General features: G+C 36.2%; 1 protein-coding gene across 2 annotated transcripts in view; it reads right to left on the bottom strand.

The window, feature by feature from the left end:
* Nucleotides 1–27329, bottom strand: part of ALCAM (activated leukocyte cell adhesion molecule) — a 228626-nt gene that overhangs the window by 48556 nt on the left and 152741 nt on the right. For both annotated transcript variants that reach the window (XM_061384142.1, XM_061384211.1), the window contains exons 2-8: nucleotides 21754–21854; nucleotides 17154–17373; nucleotides 10094–10158; nucleotides 8345–8432; nucleotides 7701–7883; nucleotides 2523–2650; nucleotides 689–821 (exon numbers count right to left, since the gene is read on the bottom strand). In XM_061384142.1, the coding sequence (XP_061240126.1) occupies nucleotides 689–821; nucleotides 2523–2650; nucleotides 7701–7883; nucleotides 8345–8432; nucleotides 10094–10158; nucleotides 17154–17373; nucleotides 21754–21854 (918 nt within the window). The remainder of the gene's footprint in view (nucleotides 1–688; nucleotides 822–2522; nucleotides 2651–7700; nucleotides 7884–8344; nucleotides 8433–10093; nucleotides 10159–17153; nucleotides 17374–21753; nucleotides 21855–27329) is intronic.

Here is a 27329-nt window from a genome sequence, read left to right as displayed (position 1 = left end):
AGAATCATTTGAAATGAGTACAGCTATATGGTAGTTTGAACTTACACACAAGAACTATACAAAAAAGTTCTTAATGACCAGGATAACCACAACAGTGTGGTATCATTCACCTAGAGCCAAACATTCTGAAGTGTGAAGTCAAGTGGACCTTATGAAGCCTTGCTACAAACAAAGCTAGTGGAGGTGATGGAATTCCAGCTGAGCTACTTCAAATCTTAAAAGATAATGCTATTAAAGTGCTGCACTCAACATGTCAGCAAATTTGGAAAACTCAATAGTGGCCACAGGACTGCAAAAGGTTAGTTTTCATTCCAATCCCAAAGAGAGCAATGCCAAAAAATATTTTAAAAAAGATACACATGAATATTTTAATACCACAAATTGAAGACATTTAGATAGGAGACAGAGGTTTATCACTGCCAACAGTTACAATTATTAGATCTGTTCAAGATTTTAATACTGTAGGGCAAATTTAATATTGTAGGGCAAAGGGTAACATCAGATATGCAGATGTTACCACTCTAATGGCAGGACCAAATTTGGGTTCACTCTGATGGTCTCTAGTGTATCTATCGAAATCACATTATTTAAGAAAAATAGAGTACAATTTATTTGAAAAGACAGCAGAGTTAGACTATGAGAAAAGGCCTTTCAAATGAAGTTAGTAAAGAAGAATAAATTGACTTACAGTGAACTGTGATGGCTGCTGAAGCAATCATGCTTTTTTTGTCTACCAGGGAGCATTTATAGTCTCCTGTTGCATTGCGTTTCACATCTGTCAGTGTGTAAGTATTTGAACTTCTAATTCCTTCAGGCTGTCCCTTTTGATAGAGGCAAAAACATCAGATGATTATACTTGGTAGCTACAATAAGAACAGTTGTATTTGTTGATAAAAATGACATTTTTCTCAGATAAGAAAAACAAAGGAATATGTTTCTTTGATTGGAAAAATGATATTAGATTTTGTATGATCTGAATCCTGGGAAAATAACTGATAATTTGATTCTAAGGAAATTGAGAAGGTAATTTACATTGTATTGATGGCATATATTTTGACATTATGGCTTGTGTTAAAGTAAAATTAAAAAAATAGCTAATATTTTATTTTTACATTTATCTCTTAATTTAACAAAAAGATTTGAGAGAGCTTAAAAGAAAACATAACATATATCAAATTAAAGAAAGAAAGCAAGGAGGGAGAAAAGAAAGGAAGGGAGGTAGAAGGGGAGGGAAGAAGGAAGGAAGGAAGGGAGGAGAAAATAAATTTTTAAAAGAAAAAAGAACTAGTAACTAAGAATTAAAAAATATATTTTAAGTATTAGGAGTATATATTAACAAAAAACATAGTGACTGCTAAAACTAAGACACAAATTTGGCTCTGTAATCCCTGAAAATCAATGTAGAAACGTAATTAGTTTAAAATTTTCATTTGCATATCAGACAAAAACACTATGTCAATTTATTAGGATACATAGAATCATCTGTCAACATTTAAGTATAAAGGTGAAAGTGAAAAGTGTTTAGTCACTCCGTCGTGTCCAACTCTTGGCGATCCCATGGACTGTAGGCTACCAGGTTCCTCTGCCCATATTCCAGGCAAGAATACTAGAGTGGGTTGACATTCCCTTCTCCAGGGGATTTTGACCCAGGAATTGAACCTGGGTCTCCTGCATTGCACGTAGATTCTTTTCATCTGAGCCACTAGGAAAGCTCCTTAAAGTAAAAAGAAATCACTTATACTTGTCTTCTGAGTAATCTGTGGTTGATAGTCTTAAGCATTACTGAACAATGCAGTGGGTAGCATAATGAACAGACCCCTGCAGTAAACACAGTAAGAGTTGCATATGGCTTCTCCCAAAGCAATGTTTTGTCAAACACAAACCTGAGAAGGCTATGGGAGAGCAAGCAAGTGTCCTCAGACGTAGCTCTCACCTAGTCTGGTTCCACAGCACTATGACATCTAGAACACAGCCAAATTATCCTCTAGATGTCACTTCTTTCAGTTCCAATACTGATAAAAGTTAAGAAAATGGCCCTTCATGACCATGTATGATGGCAAGATATAGCCCATTGCTTTCCTCTATCAAGCTAAATATAATGGGCAACACAAGTGTCCCTATATTGGACGTGTTCAGGAACACCCTCTGTGTGGATTTAGAATCCACATCAAACCATTTGCTATCATCATTCTACATTTTATATTTGTCTGCTTATGAAGAGCAGATTATTTTGGTTTATTTGGATGATGAGACTTTGAGTTTCTACCATTATGGTTTCCTATGATCAGGTCTTCTCCTCTTTGTCCCTGATTCCACTTAACATTGAATAAAAAAAGGCAAGAACACTGGCATATGCCAAAAAACTTTTAAAGGACATTCCACAGGTGTCCGTTGTCTCTAAGAATAACATCCTTTCTCACTTAAGCTGCCCAAGAACATACAATTCTTAATGTCAGCCAACTGCCAAACAATAGGACAGAATGATAGCCATCTAGCTCAAGTAAAAATCCTGAATCACTTACTGGTAAGTAAAACAAAAACTCCTCAGGAGGAGGGTTACCATTTCCCAAGCATTTAAGAGTGATATTGTCCCCTTCTTTGATGGCATTTTTTGATGGCAGCACTTGTATTGTCACCTGCTCTGTAGGATCTGCAAGAGTCACAAACACAAGTTAACCATTTCATCAAGTACCAAATTACTTTGTACATATAATGTAAGTGACTAAATTATACACAGTTTTCTCAAGAAGCTAGTAATGGTAATTACTTAAATGTATCTTTTTATAGAAGGACTGAAGTTAATAGCTACTTGCTATAACAAGTACTAATCTTGGTTAGAGCAAACTACAAAGAAGCTCTGTTACATAAAAATCAATTTCTTCTTAGCAAAATGTCTTTACCTGAAATAGGAATGACCATAATTATTTTATGTGTAAAAGACCAGTAGGAACAATCTCATTGTATAATCTCATTATAAGGACATTTAACTATATTACACATATCTTACAGTTTGGAAAGATTGCTAGAAAAAGAGCTAAAACTATCAGGCACCCCCACACTCATATTACACAATAATATCTTATATTAAATAAAAAGGGACATGAGCCAAATAATACCAGGAAGATTTTTGGTCTGCAGGAGAGCAGATTTGCTTTCAGAAAGATGAATCCCAGAAACAGAGCAAGACCCTTAATATAATACAATCAACAGAACTGTGAATGTATTGTAATTCTTTTCTGTTCATTGGAGCCAAGATGCAACCTTAAATTCCATTTCGGTCATTTTTAAGGAGAAAATAGGGCTAAAGGGTATTCTTTGGTCAAGGCTACTGCTCAACAGTAGAATGCTAAAGGAATTAAAAGCTGGATGCACAGTGGACCATATCTACCCAACAGGAAATCAAAGGAGGCGGTGTTGGCAGTTATAAATGACCCATTTTCTAATATATTCACTTGTTATGTAGCTGGTAATACAATGAACAATGAATTTGGAAATCATATAATGTAAAGGTTTAGTTTAGAGAGCCTTTTCCACAAGGCTTAATAACTACTGAGGCATGTGTCTATATTTCCAAACTGGCAGCACTAAAAAGAATCCATCTATGAAGACTTACTTTGCTATTAGCTAATAAAGTGAGATGAATAAGTAGTATAGCTGTTTTTTCTTCTATCTCTTTCAATCATTTACTTGCCTTTCTAAGATTAAAGGCAGAAAAAAAAAAAGAAACCTAGAAGGGTTGTTATAGATTGCCTCTGACTTTTTTCATGCTTGGGCATTTCTGAATATTTGCCCAGAAGGTTCTGAGGCTAAACAGTAATTGACTTAGTATATTTGTTCATTTTTCTGAATTTGCCCGAGGTAATTCCCTGACCAGTTCTCAGTACAGTGGGAAAGTAAATAAAGTTTGTCCCCCACTGGCCTTCCATTTTTAGGCCTCCCTCACTCATTCACATGGCCCTTCTCTGCCTGGTTTGGTCTGTCTCACGTCACTGCAGCATATCTCTGACCAAAGCTGACACCAGAACAGCCAGGAATCATAATCGATCTTACTTTCTGCTTTATTTTAACCCTGCTTGTCTGTATCCCTTCTTCAATAGGCTCTGCTCTGTACTGGAGAGTTGAAGACCTAGACTGAGATGAGGGGGTTAATGTAACACGTTGGAGTTTTAACAGTGGCTTTCTGGATGCTGGCTAATGTGCGTCCAACAAAATTAATGATCTCATACTCTCCCTTTGACTTTGAATTTTACTCTATTAGTAAATCATCAGTCTGCCAGTTACTCCAGCTTTCTCCTTTGTCTTCTCTTATCCACTCAATCACCCAATCTTAATGACTAATCCTTATATTTTGCATCTGATTCTTCCCTTCTCTTCTCCCAACACTTCCCTAGTGAAGGCTCTAATTAATCTACATCTGAAACATTGCCACTAAACGACATTTAGTTCCTCACCATAAGCCTTTCTGTTTTCTACATCTTTATACATATTTTCTCTAAATCAGTTTTGGAAATAGTGCTTTGACTATTACAATGATATTTAAAAGTTTTCATGCATTCCCAACAAGCAAAGATTGAAATAAAAATTTCTTAATCTGGTATCCACAACTGCTTTGAACTTACTTTGGGTAAGAATCATATATCTCATTACTCCATATATACCCCTACATAATAAACAAAAGGGTCTACTCAGTTTTTCTTTTTCTCATCTCTCCATTTATCTTATGTTCATTCATTTGGTTAATACTTGTTTAGTTCAAGTACTAAGTGCTGGAGTTACAAAGTTGAAAACAGCAATTCCCTGTCCTTAGTGTCCATCATAAATAAAATTCTTTTATTTATGATGACATCAAACTTATAAATTAAGAGTTACAAAGTTTAAAACAGCAATTCCCTGTCCTTAGTGTCCATCATAAATAAAACTCTTTTATGATGACATCAAACTTATAAATTAAGACTGTAACAACATTAAAACTGCCTAAGATGCATAAGCATAGCAATCACTGGTAGCTTATAGATTCACCAGATGAGGAAGCTTCCAGTTAGAGCTGACCCCAGAGCTAGGTTTTGAAAAATAAGATGTGTGCTGGATAATAAAGGTGACAGCGTGACAGCATATAAATAGGAATGTACACAGCATTCTACAGGAGGGATCTGGAAAATAGAACAGATTACAGAAGGCAGTGAAGTGGTGAAGGTTGAGAAAGGAAAGGGCCACGGCTATAGGAGACTCAAGGCATTTTTGAAATTGAAAATGTAAACATCACCCTGAAAGATCCGGGGAGTTGCTAAAGAGTTTTCATCACAGGAGTAACATGTTCCCATTTGTGTTTTAGAAAGATATTTCTGGCCACAGCTTGCAGGGAAGTTTGGGGTGAATAGACAGGAGAACTATTTTTGAAGCTGTTACAAAAATACCAGCAATGAGGAATGGTGGCATAATCTTAGGCAGTGTCAAAAGGCACAATTAGATACACACAGATGAAAGAGGTATACTGTGAATCAGATATACACAGATGAAAGAGGTAGATTCTATAAAACTTTCAAGATGAATTGATCACATTTCTTTATCTTGAATGTATACTTCTGTACTTTTCATTTAGTTCCTCTTTCTCTTCTCTGAAGTCATACTGGAGCAATGAAAATCGCTCAGTCATGTCTAAGTCATTGCGACCCCAGGGACTATACAGTGCATGGAGTTCTCTAGGCCAGAATACTGGAGTGAGTACCCGTTCCCGTCTCCAGGGGATCTTCCCAACCCAGGGATCGAACCTAGGTGTCCCTCATTGCAGTACCAGCTAGGCCACCAGGGAAGCCCATGAATACTGGCATGGGTAGCCTCTCCCTTCTCCAGTGGATCTTCCTGATGCAGGAATCAAACCAGGGTCTCACACCTACTGGATGAGAAACTCTAGAGCCAGGTCCAGTAGTCCGTATTCTCACAAGTCCTTCAGGGGGTTCTGATGCACAGTAATGTCTGGGGATCACTATTCTTGCACACCTGAACTCTCAGGACTATTCACTGAGTCTCTGTGGCACTTACCAGTTGCAACCTTGCACTGACAATTTCCTTCTGATGCACATATCTTCTCTACTGGAGAAACCTCTTGAATGTCAGGACAATGTCTTAAACACTTTTGGGTCTTAGCTTTGAAGGCCAGCACTGCATACAATGTGGCTTCTCAAAAGCTCTGCCAAATATGTCCCGCACAGCCAGTCACAGTAAAATCATTTCTTTCTTATTCATCCAAGGACTTTTCTACCCATCTATTTCCCCATGCCTGATATTCACATAGATTCTGTTCTTTCTAAGCCAATTTTCCAATCTTTTCCACTCATCTTGATGTTCTTTCCTATTTTGTACTTCTGTACTTACACCAAGATAGTTTATTTCCAATTGAATATCTCTGAACAGAGTTCTATTTCACATACAGAAATAATAGTTTGATTTTAGATAAGCTGTACATGATGAAATCCTCTCAATCCTTGCTTTTAAATCAAGTTGAAACTTGTTTACAAAGTTTAAGGCAAAACATCTCATGATGGTTAGAGCAAGTGGAATTTCAGTTTTGCTCTTTATATAAGATTCTGCACTTCATGGAACCCAAATAGAAATGTAGCTGAGATAAAACTCTTTGAAGGTTTAATGGGCATTTCTACCCTTTCTCTCAAATAGATGTAGAAGTATTAGGTTATTCTACAACATATGACAGTATTATGGGAATTTATAATTCATTAAAAATAGTGAAATATTCTGTATCATTCCCTGAAATATATGTCTATATATTTTTCATTCCCTGAAAAATATGTCTATATGCTTATTAGGTAAAAATGATAATAGTACTTATTAACAGGCATTTAATGTGCTACATATAGTGCTATTTTAGATTTTTCATTTCACTTAATCTCCATAACACCACCATGAGTTAAGTATTATATTTTTCCTATTTCAAAATATGAAAACTGAGACAAAGTAGTTAAGCTTATTTTCTAGAAATACATAGTAACTGACAGCAATGAAACTTGATTGAGCCAGCATCTTTGCTCTAAATCATATTATCTTGACTTCCATCTTATAGGAAGGAACATAGCATTGGAGAAAAGGATTCTAATCCAGTTGCTAAAGCTAATTTAGGGCAAGTCTCTGAGTCTCATTTTGCTGTTAAATAAAATAATGGACTTAGATGATCAAGAAAGTTCCTTTGTAGTCTAATATTCCAGGTTTTAAAATCTGTGGTGTAAAGTTAAACAAAATACCTTGGAATTCAACATCCTATCTAACTTATGCAATTGATTGCACTATTAAAATATTTCTCTTTATTAAAATGGAAATTCCATATCTAGAAAACCAATCAGTCATAAGTCTCTATTCATCTGTCATTCATTCAGAAAACCATCAGCGGCATTCTGAACTCCTACAAAATCCATGACTATGTACCAGGGTTGAGAATTAACAGAAGAAATCAGACTAAGTTAGAGAATACAGAGGAGATGATTATAAATAACAAAGTAGAGACTGAAAGCTATCATAAGATGGGTGAGCATTTATTCTATAGGTCTTGCAAAAAGGAAGATGTTACTTGGGTACTATGGAATAGGGATGGGAATTTGGAAATAGATTCCAAAGAACTTATCAATTGGGACTTAACATTGGAACATTTTTTCCAATATATTAAAATTGTATAATTATATTGAGGTACTTACAGTAAATATCAAAAACTGCTTGTTCAGAGTAAACTGTTTTCTGGCCAGATGGTCCATAATATGTCACAGAGCAGGTGAATGGCATTTGTATGTCAGCCTTGGTTGTCTTGTACTCCAGGGATGAAGTCATGGTATAGAGCTGAGTTACTGAGTCCATTTGCTTTCTAAAAATTATGACCACCGCTGAAGAAAATAAAGAACACTAATGGTAGGATCTTTCATTGGAAAATCACAGCCCTTAATTAACTGTCATAGCAACTTTGAGAAGTGGTTCGTCCTTCTTACTGCATTTAACAGGAGGGAAAATTGACATGTAGTGAGGTAGATGTCTTTTCAAAAGCATGAATTAGAGACATGGACAGAAATAGAATCCTGGGAATTGTATCTCCCACTCACTTTAATTAACTTCTAGAACATGCCATATACAGAGATAATTTTCTCTGCTCTTGATTCTTCTGCACAAGGTCTAAAATGACGGGTTTTAAAAAATCCCTTACTGATTTAATGGATACTTAAGTAACAAAGAATATAGAGTCATAAATCAAAAGAGGGCAATGCATTTAGACTCAGGATAGACTAAAGAATGCTTAGACAAGAGAAAGGCAAAACAGGTCACCTGAATTTATTGCCCACTTCTTACCCACCTCCTTCAAGAGGTTGCAGAACTTTTCCATTCCTGTACCATGTGATGTTGCCATCTGGATAACTGTCTTTTGAAATGCACTCACCCAACTGCAATATAGAGAGGAAATATTACAACCTTGGTTCCATCACGGGTTGTCCATTTGAAAGCCCCAGACTCCTCAAGGGATGCAGAGTTACTCCAATGATTTCTTGATCCATTTATTTTACAAGTCCCAACTAAGGACTGAATGAATGCACTCTTACATAAAAACAATGTCTTGTGTTTAAAATTATAGTCTTGCCCATTTTAAAATGTGCAGTAGATGCTGCCACCATTAGTAAAATCACATTCATTTAAAAGCATTACCCAATTCATTTTGACAGTCTTCATTTTTAACGTTAACTAAATAATATAACTGCATTAACATTGGCTATTACCATGGTTGATAGATCTGCATTTGAAAGAATCATTAACGGTGTTAAAATGAGGCTGCCTCTCCAACTTCATGCTACATTTCAGATGACATATACTTACAATGAACTGTAATCCTCACCACTGTACTTCACATGTGTTTTTAATATTTGTGTGTGTGTGTCTGTGCATGCGTGTACATGCTCAGCCATGTACAATTCTTTGCAATCCTGTGGACTGTAGCCCACCAGGCTCCTCTGTCCATGGGCTTCTCTAGGCAAGAATACTGGAAATGGAGTAGGTTGTCATTTCCTACTCCAGTTTTTAATATTTGCTGCTGCTGCTGCTAAGTCGCTTCAGTCGTGTCTGACTCTGTGCGACCCCATAGACAGCAGCCCACCAAGCTCCCTCGTCCCTGGGATTCTCCAGGCAAGAACACTGGAGTGGGTTGCCATTTCCTTCTCCAATGCATGAAGGTGAAAAGTGAAAGGGAAGTCGCTCAGTCGTGTCCGACTCTTTGCGACCCCATGGACTGCAGCCTACCAGGCTCCTCCATCCATGGGATTTTCCAGGCAAGAGTACTGGAGTGGGGTGCCATCGCCTTCTCCGTTTTAATATTTAGTGTTTATCAAATAATATTATGCAGTCAACTTTAATCTGATTCAAGGAATTTTGAACTTGCTTTTTCCTCCAATAAAGGAAATTTGGGCTATTCTAATTAGTGAAAATGAGATTATGAATCAGGTGATGTGCTCATATATGGAACTCCAGTTTTGTCTTTCCTTCAAATCTCTGCTAATATGATTGTACAAATCTGATCTTATACCTTTACTTCAACTTTTCAATAGTTTGTCAGTAAGATAGAGACCAAACATTATACACGACAGAAGGTTTGTCAGAATCCAGCCTCTCTTAACCCTTGAGATTTACTTCTTACTGGGCTCTCTTGCCCACTGGCTTGAGCACCCAAAATTCCAGCAGTACAAATAATGTGCTTCCCAACCATGCCGTTTCCTTTCACATGGTATTATTTCATATTGTTGGGAAGCCCTTTCTGACTGTGGTGTGCAGAAAATGTACTCATCTACCATGACTTAATTAAACGTTCAATTCATTCAAACAAGAAAGACTTATGCTTTTTTTAAAAAGAAACTCTCATCTCCCCCTCCTCCCTTCAGAAATAACCACATCTTCCTCTGTGTCTCCTTTCTACCTTGTGCAGACTTTCTAACTGGTGCCTGGAACACTGGCAACTCCACAGAGCAAAGTCTATCTTATTTGTCCTGGCATCTGGGGACAAGAAAAGGCATTCAACAATAGACTAAGGAAAGGCAATCAATCAAAAATAAGTTCTTACCTTTTTAAGCTTGTCTGTCTCAAGAAATGGGGCTTTGCTTACAATTTCAGGTTTAGATGGTTGCTCTAAAGTTAAACAGAGAAATTTTAAGTGTATGTGGAAGAAGAAAATGGACATTTGTGATTTGGTTTACAGAAAAATAATTTACTCAAAGTAGAAAAATAAGCAACACAATAAAGTTTTCCCATATAATCTATAATTAATAAATCTGGTTAGCTACCCATTCCAGATATTTGCTTTATTATATTAAATATTATTTTAAATGCTTATTACTCCTGTGAATAAAATATTGGTGACATTTTCTGGATGCTTTATAAACAGTGAGTATGGTTTAGATGGTAACAGAGGTTAATGTATTAAAGAGGACATATTATCTGCAATTGATTACCATGTGCACTTTCTACTTATCAATAATTTCCAACTCTTTAGATGAAAACTGGAGTTCACATGAATTTGAATCACAGGGGTGCTTATTTAAAATACAGATTTCTGAGCTCTACCAGGCCAACTGAATCATATCTAGGGGAAATCCTATAAACCTATCTATTCTTAAAACAAGTTCCATTGGGGATTTTGGGGCACAGTGTAGTTTAAGAATCACTGCTCTAAAATCAAGGGAAATATATAGTGGTTAAGGGATGTAGAAACTCAAGTTTCCTATTATCTCAAACCTTGTCTTTTAAGTGAAGTTATATTATGAAACTATAAATGTGAGAAAATCTTTCAAATTTGGAACCTAAGATAATGGACAGAGGCATTTTCAATATAGGAAGTTCTATAAGCATATATTCTAATAGAGGCTTTGGGAAAAACTGATTACAAATTGGATCAGCATGGTATTATTTAAACTTATTTTATTCTAGCCTTTAGTTGTCTATCACTGATGGATTTTTTAACTTATTAATTGGCCTAACAATTAGTCTATAGAAAATGGATATTTCCTCACATTGTCATTGATTTTTATGAGTTTCATGGAGAACTATTCTATTCTCAAATAAATAGACAAAGACAACCAGCTATCCTTTCTTCCATAATCTTACTGTCTACCACTGTACATTTACTACCAAACTAAACTTGTTTTTCTATAATTATTATTCAGTTTGGAATTCAGTTATCAGACATGTTACCTAACCAGACCATTATAGGAAACACGAAAGAAGACAAAAAGTCTTTGGAACAGCAAAATGGGTATCACCAAGATTCCAGGCAAAAATAATGTAATCTTCTTCAAGTTAATATCCAGAGTTAATTTTCCCTTTGCAATTATTTTATATTAGAAATTAGAACAATGAATAATAATAGTTAATTTGCCTATGTGTTGAACTTGCACTTCAATTATAGGAGGCCTGCTGCTGCTGCTAAGTCGCTTCAGTCGTGTCCGACTCTGTGTGACCCATAGACGGCAGCCCACCAGGCTCCCCCGTCCCTGGGATTCTCCAGGCAGGAATACTGGAGTGGGTTGCCATTTCCTTCTCTAATGCATGAAAGTGAAAAGTGAAAGTGAAGTCTCTCAGTCGTGTCTGACTCCTAGCAACCCCATGGACTGCAGCCCCCCAGGCTCCTCCATCCATGGGATTTTCCAGGCAAGAGTACTGGAGTGGGTTGCCATTGCCTTCTCCAGACTATCTACTGTTAATTCTAGAAATATAATTTTCTTGATACAGTTTCCTGAAGACCAATTATCTATATTCTAAATGCACAGATTCAGTTCTAATGAGGTGGATGAAACTGGAGCCTATTATACAGAGTGAAGTAAGCCAGAAAGAAAAACACCAATACAGTATACTAACGCATATATATGGAATTTAGAAAGATGGTAACAATAACCCTGTGTACGAGACAGCAAAAGAGACACTGATGTATAGAACAGTCTTATGGACTCTGTGGGAGAGGGAGAGGGTGGGAAGATTTGGGAGAATGGCATTGAAGCACGTATAATATCATGTATAAAACGAGTCACCAGTCCAGGTTCGATGCACGATACTGGATGCTTGGGGATGGTGCACTGGGATGACCCAGAGGGATGGTATGGGGAGGGAGGAGGGAAGAGGGTTCAGGATGGGGAACACATGTATACCTGTGGCGGATTCATTTCGATATTTGGCAAAACTAACACAATATTGTAAAGTTTAAAAATAAAATAAAATTAAAAAAAAAGAAAATATAAGAAAGATTAAAAAGTGAAGAAAGATAGAAAAATAGAAAAGAATAACAAACAATTACATTAACACAAATAAGAAGTGACCTGGCTATCTCATTGCTAAGAATGTGACCAAAAATTATGAAAAACTACTCAAAATAAATAGCAATTTCTTGGAAATATGTAGCCTTCTACACATCAGCAAGTCCTAATTTTGTCACTATTTTAAAATACAATAATTAAAGCTCATAATTACAACTTGAGTTATTGATAAAACCTTAAATTTTGTTCAGAATCCAATGTTTGATGGCAAATGTCCAATGCCTTTGCGATAGGGCTACATCCAAAATATTTAAACAGAATGAAAATCTTGGGGTTTGAGTAAGTGAAAGTTCTCTGGGAACTAAAGTCAGCTACTCAGTGACACCTCTCTCAGAGCTCAAAAGAGGAAAAGTATTATATTAATTTATGTGGTTGATGAAAAGTCAAGATTAACAAGAAAAAAAGAGCAAATAGTTTTCTGTTTCCTCTTCAGTTACTATCTACGCCTGGAATATATATAGATTTGAAAAGATCCTCTAAAAAATTAGATTTTTAATAGAAAGTGCAGGTGGGCAGTTTTGTTAGGTTGCACTAATGTCTAGTTCATGAAAATCAGATGACAACTCGGTTAGACACATATTTCCTCTAATGTAGAATATATTCCTCTACTGTAATTTATAAACTCTGTATAACTGTCAATACTGGTGTGATAAAACTGTTGGTCTTTTCCACATGTCCATGTGTGCTTGTTTCCATAAACACTCTCTAAAATTTATTATTTCAATAAAAGAAAGTTGCAGCAAACCCAGGGAAACCTGATGAAAGGATACTTAAAATTTAGTTCTATTTGTACAGTTGTTCATTTTTCTATTTAGAAGAAAGAGTCATATTGAATACTGAGGAAGTAAGGCTAATACCAATTGCATTTCTTTGAGTTATTTTCTCAAACTTTTGTTTCAAATATTTCATATTAAATACATATTTTGCAGGTAACTTTCTCTCATATTAGCTTATAACAATCGATGAGTATCGGTTAGAGGACCATAAAAGAGGACGTGTACTATTTTAGCAAAATTGCATATTGATTCCAAAGTGTTTGAAAAAGCTTTATGTGAATTACATCTTAATATGATTCATGGATTCATAACTAAGTATAGAATTGAAAGGAAAGGTCATGTCACAAATTTATTAGCATTATTAAAATAATTTTGTCAAGGGTTTCATAGCCAGGTGAGGATGAAGTGATGAACACAAAACTACTCTATATCACCCACAATGCACTAGAGTTATTCTCAAAAGCCACACAGAGGACAGCTCAATTTGATATGGGAGGAGACTAAGAGGCAGGTGCACTGGCTACAGTGAGTCAAGGATGCTTCTCTCAGTATTTTCTCGACAATCACCTCTTGATGTACTTTAAGTAATCATCATGAGCATGAAATTATAGTTTATTTTCCTTATGAGATGGGAAGAGGTATTATTTTTTACATTTAAATGATCAAAATTAAATATACAGGGTAGATCTCATTTGTTGAAAGGGTTATTTTCTGCTTCTTTCATTAAAAAAAAAGAAGTGACTTGCATTTGAAGTTGAATTATTTTCACAGGGAGGGTTGGAGGAGGGATGCTCAGTTCTGATAAATATTGAGCTCAGTGTCCAAATGAAAGCTCTAAAATAACACTGTGATGTCAACCATTACTAGGAGAAGAGCTGGCTGGTCCAGGTAGACACCAGACTCGGAGTCACAGAAATAGTCTTCCCTTTAACACCACACACACCAGTGCAGAAGATTAGTCTAGACTGTGATTTTCAAAGGCTTTTTAGTGCTCAAGCCCTTCTCTCATTTTTTTTTTCCCCTGAAAAAAATATCATGAAAAAACTTTGAAACATTGAGGGACTAGAATTCTAGTTAATCAAGTAGAAGCAGCTCCTCACTTTCCTCAGCCTTTTTCATTATCTCCTCAAGAGAATTCTAGGAACAGAGTGGGAAAATCAGCACCTAATCTGAAGTACTCACTTACAGATGAAGAGAGACTTGCACCCCTTGCCCTGACTGGTGAAGTCACTTGTCCAAGGTCAGAAATTAGTAGCAGATCTAACAAAGCTAGATCTCCTGATGCCCAGTTCAGTGATTTTCCTATTATACCACCGACAGCCATTTAGCCATTTGGCTCTCTGGGCACGCATTCAACCTCTAAGACTTTTGCACAATCACAACAATGAATCTTTGGGAGAACTTTTAAAGGTTTGCTCTTGCTAAGGGATAGTTTTATTAACTTCAAATGTACATTAAATGCAAACAGTCTGATTTTAGTGCCATTTAACTACCAAACAAAAATGCCTTATTAGTGGTGACAAAGCACCGGACTTATTTTGGATCTGGTCTGCTTTACCGGCATGATTTCTTGCGTGAGAGATATAGCTTAGAACTGAATAAACAAACCTTCATCAGAGTAATAAAGTCATCAGTCATGGCCTCTAGTTTGAACAAAAACAGTTTGACTTTGCTTATGAGGCAGACATTCTGCAGCAAGCTGATTTGGGATTAGCTCACGTTAACCATACTCATTCTGTGGTACACAATGCATGTTGCTAGGTGACTCGACAGAAGGAAACAGAGGACTGATTGATGAGCCTAGTAACTCTTAAGTGACTTCAATATGTACATGCACAGAATGAAAGCCTCCATGTCACAGCTGCTATTTGCTTCACAAATAATGATCCAAAGTAAATTCATTATTTTTTAAAAAAGCAAAGTACCTATATGCTCTTGCAAACTCTTTCTTTATCATGAGCTGTGCTGTTTATTTAATTGGACTTGGAGGGTCCCACAGTTTCTAGTATAAAACCCCATTTTCAAAAATGTATAACTCATCTATTTAAATTCTTCCTGGCCCAGAGCCTGGAATGCAAATTCTGTTTCTGAGAATCACTTTGTTTTCAACAACATCCAAAAGAGAAGGGGGGTTGCGGGAGCTGATGGTATACAGGGTGTGAGTTTGTTTTTACAATCATAGATATCCCTGTATTCCAAAGCAGCTTACAAATTTTATCGAATTAAGCCAACTGAATTTCTGAGCATTTAAAAATTATATTCTAAAAATTGTATTCTGAAAATGGAACAACCTGGATTTTCTCAACTTTCTTGTAGCTTGTCTTGATATTTGGTAATTTTAACATAATAACAAGAAATGTGACAATGACATCAATACACATAATCTTTAGAGTGATGTGACTTAATCTCTGTACCTACTGCAGTACATTCCTGTATACTTATATTTATGACATCATGGCCTAATTAAAAGATTTTGGATGCTCTCTTTAGAAAAAATGTTTCTAGCAGTGCAAAATTCATCTTCCTAATAACACAAAAGTGAAATAAAAGGAAAGAAAAAAATACATGGGACTTTGGCAAATACAGGATGGAGATTATTTGGGGTGTTTACTGGAAGGGGGCATAACTGAGAAACACTTGGTACTTGGTTTGATCCATAAAATAATTGAGTTGAGTTGATGGTTTCTGGAAAGTGCCTTCTAAGCTGAAAGGTAATCAACTGAAACATGTAATATGCTTTTACACGGTTCTTCTGGAGAACAAAGGCTTCTTTGATAGTATAAGCACTCTTTGAATCCTTGTCGTGAGCCCAAAGGAGCTTTGAAGTCCATATAAATGCTTAAGGGACCATCCTACTTAGTTGCATGGGCTATTATAAGAGAAACAGGAAAAATCCAAGGTTACTTGCTGTAATAGCAAGGCCCTCTGGGTTTCTTTCTTCCCTGTTTATTTTAATAATTTCTAGGTGCTGTCAAGTTATCAGAAAACAGTGGAAAAAACAGAAAAGTAAGACCTTCTTGCCTAATTAAAAAAGACTGGCATTCTAAAACCTTTGAGACCTATTTTTCTCCCTGTAATTTCTAAGATATTATGATGTAATGAAGGTGGGATATTTTAAATATTAAAACATAAAACATTTTAATTAGAACTTCTCAAGTCATTTATTTGCAGAGCTATTTGCACCCTCACATTAACTACATAGTATCATTAGCCAAAGTAACCTACAGTAATTATTCCAAGCTTCTTTACAACTTTCTCTTCTTCCAATCCTACTCTACTTTTTCCCCTGATGGATTCCACATACACCTTCAGAGTGTGGTGAACTTCTTTATTTTATGGCAATTTTCTAAACCATTTGAACACTCTCAGAATGTAAATCAACAAGCATTAAGCGCTTAAGGTCAGAATGTGTGTGTGTACACACACATATACACATATACATATACAGAAAACTTAGGTCTCCTGCTTGCATTTTGTTATTGTTATACATCAAAATGGCAATTTTATATGGTTTAGCTTAATGTATACTTATATATGCATTGATATGCATGAATATGTGTATCAAAAATGTTCAAATTTTTCCATAACATTGTACAGAAAATCCCAATGAACTTTCTGGGCAACCCAGTATTATGTATCTATGTATTAGTATTTATCACATAACATTTATTTGTATATGTCAGTGAAAGTAAAAGTTCACAGGCTAGTTTTTATTTAACAGTACTTCATATCACAGGAAATTGTATCCAACAAAACAACAGAATATTCTTTTATTCCCTCACTGCAAATAAAAAAATATTCTGTTTCTTTGTTGGATAAAATTCTTATTTGAATTTCAGGTTTTTGTTTTTCTCATTGACAGTATGCATGAGCAGAATGAAGATCTCTAGAAGTCCTCTTACGTGATACCTGCTACACTACAGGTATCACTACAGAGAGTGATAGTACAGGAGACACTACCGAGAGTTCAGCCTTGTTTCTAAAGAACATTTTCTAGGACCAGTCATCAATCCCACTTAGCAGTTACATTCGGACTACTTACTGAACACCTTGACTACTGTAGGAGCCTCAAACACGTCGTCCTCAGTTACTAGCATGCACACAAATCTCTTTTCATCACTGATCTTTGCATTACTGATAGAGAGAGTATAGTTTTCTGAGAGGTTCAATCTGTCTTTGTATTCTGGTACATCGTCGTACTGCACACTTTTCTTTGTAGAGGACCTGAAGGCAATAAATACTGGGGAGCCATCGGGCTTTTCCTAAAAGTTAAAGTAACAATACATTAAAAAACAGGCATATTTAGACATTTCAGTATTACAGTCAGAGCAACAAAATTTTCTTGGTCATGTTATTCCATCAATATTTGTAGTTCTGTCCAAGAAGAATAATTTTGGATATGAGCCTCCCATAAATCTTTGGTTACAGAGGATCACTCTTCATAAGGGAAAAGCTTTAAGTTCTTTTACAGCCATCAGCAAGTATACAAACATGAAAGGATGGAGCTTAAGTGATCCCAGCTTTTCTTGCATCTGAAGGACAGAATTGGTATGTTTTGAAATTGACAAGGGTTGGCCTTATGTATAATATAAAAGAAAAATAGGTGAAAACAAATGTGTTTTGTGTTATGCTACAAAAGGATTTTCATCTAACTATCACAGTAACATACACTTGAGCTGCAAACACTCGTTTAGAAATCCTAGGCAATTACCTTTAGCATGCTCATTACTTTAATCCATATACTTTATGTGCCCACACTTTTCAGTTTCAGTCAGAACTGACACAGTTGACCTTTACACATAACATAGTTTAATGAATCCTCATGGAGGAACAGTATATTTGCCCTTGCAAAAGGATCATGTCCATTAAAGCAATGGAATCCAATTAATCACTAAAACCCATGGTTTTGCTATCTGAGTCATAAAACTTAGCTCAGAGGGCTTTCATACAAAAACTTATTATCAAAATAAAATATAATCTGGCATATACACTTATGCCAAGAGCACTGAGACATATAATTCATTTCTTCCTTTGCTCTCACAAACATTCTCTTACCTAATAACAATAATCAAAAATAAGGGGCAATCTCTCTTCTACTTGGGGCTTCTCAGTGGTACTAGTGGTAAAGAATCTGCCTGCAATGCAGGAGCCACAGGAGATGTGGGTTCGATCCCTGGGTCGGGAATATCCCTTGGAGGAGGGCATGGCAACTCACTCCAGTATTCTTGCCTGGATAATCCCATGGATAGAGGAGTCTGGCAGTCTACAGTCCATGGGGTTGCAAAGTATTGGATACGACTGAGCAGCTGAGCACACATGCGTGTACTCTCTTCTACTAAACTCACAAGGTCTTGAAGAAAATAAAATATAATAAAACATTTTAAAGTGTATGACAAATTTCAAGGTGTTAAGAGAAGTAACATTTAAAAAATTATTTTATTTACTACCGTTATGAACTCAATGCTTGTGACCCTCCCAAAGTTGTACGTCTAAGCCCTAACCCCCAGTGTGGGCCTTTAAGAGATGATTAGGTTTAGATGAGGTCTTGGGGATGGTACCCTCATGATGGAATTAGTGCCCTTATAAGAAGAGAAAGAAGCACAAGTGCTCTCGCTCTCTCAATGAGAACACAAAGAAGAGGTCCTATGAGCGCATAGCAAGTGGCTGCTGCTGCTGCTGCTAAGTCACTTCAGTCTCGTCTGACTCTGTGTGACCCCACAGACGGCAGCCCACCAGGCTCCCCCGTCCCTGGGTTTCTCCAGGCAAGAACACTGGAGTGGGTTGCCATTTCCTTCTCTGATGCATGAAAGTGAAAAGTGAAAGTGAAGTCACTCAGTCGTGTCTGACTCTTTGTGACCCCATGGACTGCAGCCTACCAGGCTCCTCCTTCCATGGGATTTTCCAGGCAAGAGTACTGGAGTGGGGTGCCATTATAGCAAGTGGCAGGTGTTGGCAAATTGGGAATAGAGCCCTCTTCAAGAACTGAGTCAGCTGGCACCTTGATTTTGGACTGCTCAGCCTCCAGAACTCTGAGAAATAAACATCTGTTTATTTAAACTACCAGTCTGTGGTAGTTTGTTATTGCAGCCTAAGGTGATTAAGACAATTACTAAGCTAAAATTGGAGTCCAAAAGGTTCAGTTGGTTGAATATCTGAATACATAAGTAACATTCTCTTTAAATCTTTTAATATTGCTACAGGTTTACAGCACGAATCCTTGTACTAAATCATTCCTTCATTAAGAAAAATATGTTAGACCAGTATCTTAAATTTCTATAGTTGTTCACTCATGCAAGAAATGACAGTTATTACATTTTGAGCACTTAACTATAAGCCAGGGTACTTTCTTTGGGCTTCTCGTGCATTAATGGATTAAATACTTATAACAACCCTGTAAATTAAACATAATACTGGCCTCATTTATAGACAATGGAGACAGAGGTTGGTTAAATAACTGGTCTAGAGCCCCAGCCAGCGTATCTCAGCAGGGCCAAGACTGGAGCTTCACAGCCTGGCTCCAATATGACTACATTATATCACTCTTGACAGCCTCAGATGCTTCTTCTGTACCAGGCACAGAGGTGGATGCTGGTGAAGAAGCAGTGGGAGTCGGGTAGGATGGGGTGCACAGGGAGGTATGATCTCCATTATGGGAGATCTCCATTATGGGAGATTACCATGCAGCAAGAGAGAAATGAATCCATCTTTCCTCTGGGTTTGCTCCCTTTCACTCTTTCCAAATCTGCTCTTTGTCTTTCAGGTTACATTAAATTGAGGTTGTATACTGCATCTGGGAATCAAGACTGCTTTCAGAGCATATGGCACTTCAAATATAGCTCATCAGTTTATTGCTGAAGCTTTTTATTTCATTAACAGTTTGAAACCTGCCATTATTGTTTGTTTTCACTGCCATTGTGCCAGTTCAGTTTAGGTGAAAAGTATTCCCTGAGCATCAGAAATGTCGATAATCACAGAAGTTTTTCACCACTGGATTCCATTTATGTTAGCACTAAGTTTGACTCTAGGTGGTAGCCTCTCAGACCCTTGGGATTTTAGGATTGTGAATAGACTTTGTCCTCATAGGCCTTAACTTTGTATTTCCATTTTCATACGGAACCAGAAATAGTTAAAAATTACCCAGGGTGAGCTGGATATTAGGAGGAGGGAACAGGGAAGTGCTATGCTGCCTTGCCTTCTTCTTCTGCCTTCACCTACCCCATCACAGACTGTGTTTAGAACTCAGTGGTACCACACTCACAACAGTTTACATTTTTCACGCAATTATCATGTGCCCAGTACTAGGTAAGTATTCTTATATAAATTACTTCATGTAACCTTCACAACAGTGTAAAAAAGATTATCATTATCATCTCATTTTTTTTCCATGAGAAAGTGGGGATTAATTCACTTGTCTGGAATTCTATAGCCAGTACATGATAGATTATGTCAGTCTGACTTCAGAACCTGTACTTCAAGAGATTGTGTTTCACTATCCCTTGGATGCAACTATGCACATTTCTATTCTGTGGAACATTTGTTCTTGCAGATATCTGAGAGAAAAAGTTGTGTGGTTCAATAAACCTAAGAAATGAATGAACTCAGACAATTCATCATGTAGCTATATATAGGAAAGGCTCTGAGAAGTATTAAAATACAACAGTTTTCAAGAATTATTGGACCATCAAATCCTTTTCCTATTCAAATATCTTTTAACATTTCAAGGACCTAGGGAAAATTTGCCAATTGTGTTCAATGAAACATATGTCCTCTGTTCAAACTTGCAAACTATTGTGTCTTATGTGATCTAGCACTGGGAAATGGTGCCCACAGATGCTTTTTGTTGGTTTTGGTAAATAGATTGAGGTATTTTATCAGTCAAAGTTTTCCAGCCTTTCCACTTCACCTACTAGGATAGCTATCCTGCATTTCCAACCTTGATACCTGAGAAAATATGATTTTGCTATCTGTAAGAAATGAATGGATGAGATGGTTGGATGGCATCATCAATTCGATGGACATGAGTTTGAGCAAGCTCCGGGAGTTGGTGATGGACAGGGGAGCCTGACGTGGTGTCCATGGGGTCGCAAAGAGTCAGACACGACTGAATGACTAAACAGAACTGAAAAAACGAATAAAATCAGCAATGTTAAATTTTAAAAGAAGCTACCACATCAACTGAGTTGTAAGACCAAGTACCAGAAATAGGCTGCTAATACTGATGACTAGTTTTCAGTGAACATTTGAATGCTCTGGTTCCTGGTACATCTTGCCTTTAGAGTAACAACACCAAACAAAACATGAGTATGTAGAGAATGGCAACCATTTTCCTCTAAGCTCTGTCCTATACTCCTTGAGTTTATTCTGGAATTCTGCCATTTCTTTTGCTTTGAAAACTTCAGGGTGACTCTTTCAGACTAATTTGAGCTAAGAATGATCTGTTTATTGGCTTTATTTTAAAATAGCATTTGTTATGTAAGGAAGTATTCTTTTGATATACTCAACACATTAATTTCATCTTCTTACATTTATACCCACAGTTGAATGTTACCATTATGTTATTTGAAATTCACATTTACTCATAGAAGGAACTTTCTTTAAAAGACTAGAGGCAACTAACCAAGTCCTAGATAGGTCACACTTACATATTTCCATTTGCCAAACATGAGATTCTGAGGTACATCAACTCGGCAAGGCATGATAATGGTATCTCCATATGCTGAGTTTACAGTATACCATCCAAGACCTTTAAAGGAAAGGAACAAAAGAGAGACAGAAGAGTTCAAATATTCTCTTGAAGCAGCAAAGCAAATAACTTTAGTACAAGATGCAAGTCTTAGCGAAGGTTTTGTATTATAATTTTATCCTATATGAAATTTGTATTTCATTAAATTACGCAGTTAGAACATATTTCCTATTTAAATATCAGCAGCTCTTATTTAACTACTAAGCCTTTGAATGTTATATGATTCAAATCCATAAATCTCAGTTTTACCAGGGAATAGATAAGTGCATGGGTGCATGGTAAGTCGTTTCAGTTGTGTCTGATTCTTTGCGGCCCTGTAGTATGTGGCCTGCCAGGCTCCTCTGTCCATGGAATTCTCCAGGAAAGAAGACTGGAGTGGGTTGCCATGCCCTCCTCCCGGGAATCTTCATGATATAGGGATAGAGCCTGCATCTCCTGTGGCTCCTGTATTGTAGGTGGATTCTTTATCACTGCTGCTGCTGCTGCTAAGTCGCTTCAGTCGGGTCCGACTCTGTGTGACCCCATAGATGGCAGCCCATCAGGCTTCACCGTCCCTGGGATTCTCCAGGCAAGAACACTGGAGTGGGTTGCCATTTCCTTCTCCAAGGCATGAAAGTGAAAAGTGAAAGTGAAGTCGCTCAGTCGTGTCCAACTCTTAGCGACCCCACTTACTGCAGCCTACCAGGCTCCTCCATCCATGGGATTTTCCAGGCAAGAGTACTGGAGTGGGGTGCCATTGCCTTTATCACTGAGCCCTGTATAAATAAGTAGTATTCACCCACTGGTGAAGCCCCATATAAATAAGTAGTATATGCCAAAGGAACCATATAGCATCTGGGATTTATTTTCACCTTCAACTGTATTATATAAGGAGAAAATTCACTGTATTTCATAGAAACATAGGACTATACAAAGAGATTAATATGCTTAAATTTTTCAAAACTGGGTTCAAATATATTTGTGATTTTTATTTGAAAATACTCTTAAATTTAACTTCCAGAAAATCGCAAAAACTATCAAAAACTAAGAACACGTACAAATAAGCCCACAACTGAATCTTAATTATAAGTGGCAAAATGAGCATGAAAGTGTCCTGCTTTACTGTAATAATGGTTAAAGTACTAGTTTTCATTTTAACTCTACACAAAATATTAACATGATAAGAATCTGTAGGGAATTCCCTGGTGGTCCAGTGGTTAGAACTTTGCACTTTCACTACTAGAGAGAGGGTTCAATCCCAGGTAGGGGAAACAAGATCCTGCAAGCAAGGAGAGGGCAAAAAAGAAAAGATTTGTAGTATGAAATTTCTTCATGAAATGATTACACTGCTTTTTCGGTAGACAATCTAACTTGTTACTAAAGTATAGAAAACTTCCTTATTCAATACTTTATTGAAAAGAATGAAAATTATAACTAATTGAATTATCAATAATTTCCACATTTTTCATAGATATGTAACATACTATTCAAATTTATGACATTTAAAGAAATATAGGCATTTAATTTGGCAATAATATAGTATTTAGCAGATCTTTTTACCTTACTTTATTTACATCTGTCTTTAAGATTAGATACATTTACAATTATTTAATTGTATTAAATGATTTAATATCTATTAAGATACAACCAGTACTTTTGCCTGGAGAATCCCATGGATGGAGGAGCCTGGTAGGCTGCAGTCCATGGGGTCGCTAGGAGTCAGACACGACTGAGTGACTTCACTTTCACTTTTCACTTTCATGCATTGGAGAAGGAAATGGCAACCCACTCCAGTGTTCTTGCCTGGAGAATCCCAGGGACGGGGGAGCCTGGTGGCTGCCGTCTATGGGGTCACACAGAGTCGGACACGACTGAAGTGACTTAGCATAGCATAGCAAGATACCTCATAATGGGATGCGGAGTGTGAAGGGGCTAACTAAATTGAAGAGAAAAACAAACGATATTTTGTCCACCAGGTGGTGCTAAAGTGCAAAGCTAAGGTATTGTACAATGCATAAATAAGACCATTTTATGACTTTCTGAACAAACAAGACAGGGTGGATACTATCTTTCACTATTACCCATCAGTCACAACATGTACAAAAATTTCATATTAACCTTAGTAAAGAAAGAAAAGGAATTCTGTCAACTGAGGAAGGTACTTTCCATTAAAGCAATTTTGCTCCAGTGAACAAAAACATTACAGAGAACACAAATTTTCACAAAAATAAACCACACAACTACTTTTCAGAATTTTTAACATCATTAAAATGAAGAATACAAAGTATAGTATAAGCCATAGAATGTGTTTTTAACTTGCTATTAGAGACAAAATTTGACTAAAACTTTCATTACCTATTATTTTATAATGAAAAATTAATTTTTATCAATAATTTTCAATTGTTTAATGCCAATCATATTGTGATTTAAATTTCTTTTTACAATAAATCATTGAAGAGCATAAGACTGTAGATGAAGAAATGGTCTCTTCAGCTTTATTAAAATAAAAATTGTAAGGATTTAGATATGTGGTTGCAGACAAGCAAACTTCTGGCAGTTAAGAAACTGTTTTATTTCACAAGTAGAACTTGGTTTTGTACAATACTTTGGCTCCTAAATGTGGAACTTGTATCATGTATTTTAGGATCTGTTCAAGCACTGTACATAGGGTCTTCCAAGCCATGGAAACAATTTTGTGATTTAGTATTTTTTTTCATGACTATATAGCAAGACACTTGAATATGTAATGACTCTAGAAAGTTGTGAATCTCTTCCTTAAATTATGGCAAGACATGAATGTCTAATTATTTTCTGTATTATAAAAACATCTTTTGACAACTGATGGTGTTCCCACGGTTGGTCCAGGAGTGAAAACAGATTACAGGGCTTAGGTACCAATGAGGTGATCCTTTGCTAGGTAAAGGGAAATAAAAAATGCCTTTTCTAAAAAATGTAATGCTCTGCTCTATCTTACAGACCATTTTTCTTTCCTCTTGTCTATAAAGCTTCAATATACAGCAAACTTTATAATTGATTTAAAATTTTAAAATGCTATAATTTTATAATTGAAATTAAACCTATGTGAATTTCAAGTACATAATGTATTAGCATGATGAAAGCACAATTATAGCAGGGAAGGGAACACATTTTTTTTAACCACAGTATCCCAGGAATAATTTCTGGCACTTAATGGGCATCTAATAAGATAATTTTTCATTTGAATCTTGTGGAATCCTTTCCACTTTAGTTATCAAATTAACATCTTTGAAACCAGGGAGGCATTGACAACACCAGAACTTTCAAAATTCTTATTCCTGTCACCTACTGTAAAGGCTGTCATGTACTGTCTTCAATGTTTAGGGAACATGGATTTCAGCTTGAATGGCATGCTCTTACTTGAAGAGAAACAAACACAAATTCGATGTTTTTATGAGTTTATGGATGAAACTACAGGAGAGAACATTTCTTCCTTCCCTTTCAAGAGAAATGAAGCACTGTTTGTACTCCATGATTTGCAAAAGTCCTTAAGAAATACCTTTTCCTTACCTGTGATGACCATAATACAGAGTTGTTTTTTAAAGTATTTGCAAAGTTATGGACTGGGTCTTTTACTGACAACTCGATATCCAAAATTAGCCATGACAGGACTTCCCAGAAACATAGAGCAATAAGACATTTGACAAGAATGAGCATAGTAGGTAAAAGAGCGAGAAGAGAGCGAAGCCCTGGTCCACAGACTGAGGGCAGAATGAGTGATAATCATTTGGAAGGCATTAGGAGCCACAATCACAATGATTTTAGAAATAATTTTCAAGTTTGCCATATTCATCAACTTTACTGTTCAGGTAGGAGTATAATGACTCCCAGGTTCATCTGAAAGAAAGACTTGTACCTGTGGGAGAGCTAACATTGTTAACCCTCTAGGGATAAAGTAGCTATAAAGACTACTATGATTTCATGATACATTGGCTTCCTGACACCTCTAGGGCACCTCAGTCTTTGAGACGGAAGTGCCAGGTAGACCCAAAGCACCTGTCAACACAAATAATTCTGTTTATACTTTTCATGGAAGCAAGAGATTTTATCTTTGAATTGCCAAGTCTGAATTAAATTTAGCTTACTAGAATCTCCCTGCAATTACTTCCCTGTAATATTAGTTTGTTAAATTATTCATGGTTTCGTAGTCTAGAGATTATTGGATATTATTGCAAATATAAAATACCTATGATGTCCTTTCTCAAAGAGGCTAAATAGAAAATATAGAAGGAAATGTGTGTGTGCACAAAGGTTTGCATTTCTGTTCTATAACATGTTATGTCTATATGTACATGTCAGAAGATACTTTAAACTGGGCTAAATCACCTTCTGTATTAAATGTGTTCTAAAAATTTAGTGTAATGTTATTCATTATTATTACTGTTGCTATCAAAATGTCATGACATAGAATAAAACATAAATATGTGCTATACTTGAATAGCATTGTGTAGTTTTTCAGTCATTCTTATGAAGAATTATTAGCTACAGATAAAGAACTATAGAACTAGAAAGGTGACATAGGAGAATTCAGTGAGAAAAAAATAAGACAAGCACAGACCAAGAAAAATCTCTTGACCAAATAATTTCACATATAGCATTCTCAGGCAAGTGATCATAAAATATAAGATAATTATAGTTATGTATTTTATACAGCAAATAATTTAAAGAGGCACTAAAACAGACTCTGGCAACCTTTTGAAGTCAGGTGAATGCTTTATATTTCTAATTAAAATAATAAAACTGTAATAATTTGGGCCATATTGGTGAGAATTTCTTTTTCTGTGTAGAGTAATTCTTAAGGATGGTCAATGTCTGAGTAATCATTCTTTTTGCATTATTGACAAATAGACATCTGCATTGAGGTCACTTAAAAGTCAGAATCTGCTACCATATTTCAAGCAAAAGTGCAGCAAATAATATAGAATAGTATAAGACCAAAATTCATCAGAGTCTGTTTTACAGGCTGTAATTTAGTGTGGTTAATTATTTTTTATTGCACTGATACTTTGAAAGCATCATCATCCTTAAAAGCATTTTTTTTTTTTAGCTCTGTAGCTCTGGTCGGTGCCATAGAAGGGTAAATCATTTTGCAATGGGCTCAGAGCTTATGACATAAAAACTAAATTCCAGTTCTACAGAAATGTTAGAGAAATTTATTTGTGCAAATGAACTGTTGGGGGAGGAAGTAGGTAAAAATGAGAGTTATCCTTAGAAATTACTTTCATATGTATTTGACTGATTTTGACAAACATGCCAGTGTCCCTATTTGCTTTATTAATGAATTAAGATATGTACAACTCTAATTAAAACAGGTAGTGTTTCTTAATTTCATCACTGTTGACATTTGGGACTGAACAAATCTTTACTGTGGGGGGCTGTCCTACATAATTCTAGCAGCACCCCTGTCTCTGCCCCTCAGATATCAATAGCACCTTCTTCTCAGTAAGACAACAGGAAAAT

This window comes from Bos javanicus, chromosome 1 (assembly GCF_032452875.1).
Source record: "Bos javanicus breed banteng chromosome 1, ARS-OSU_banteng_1.0, whole genome shotgun sequence".
NCBI lineage: Eukaryota > Metazoa > Chordata > Mammalia > Artiodactyla > Bovidae > Bos > Bos javanicus.
Note: the sequence above shows the minus strand (reverse complement) of the source record. Positions and strands in the feature narration are given on the sequence as shown.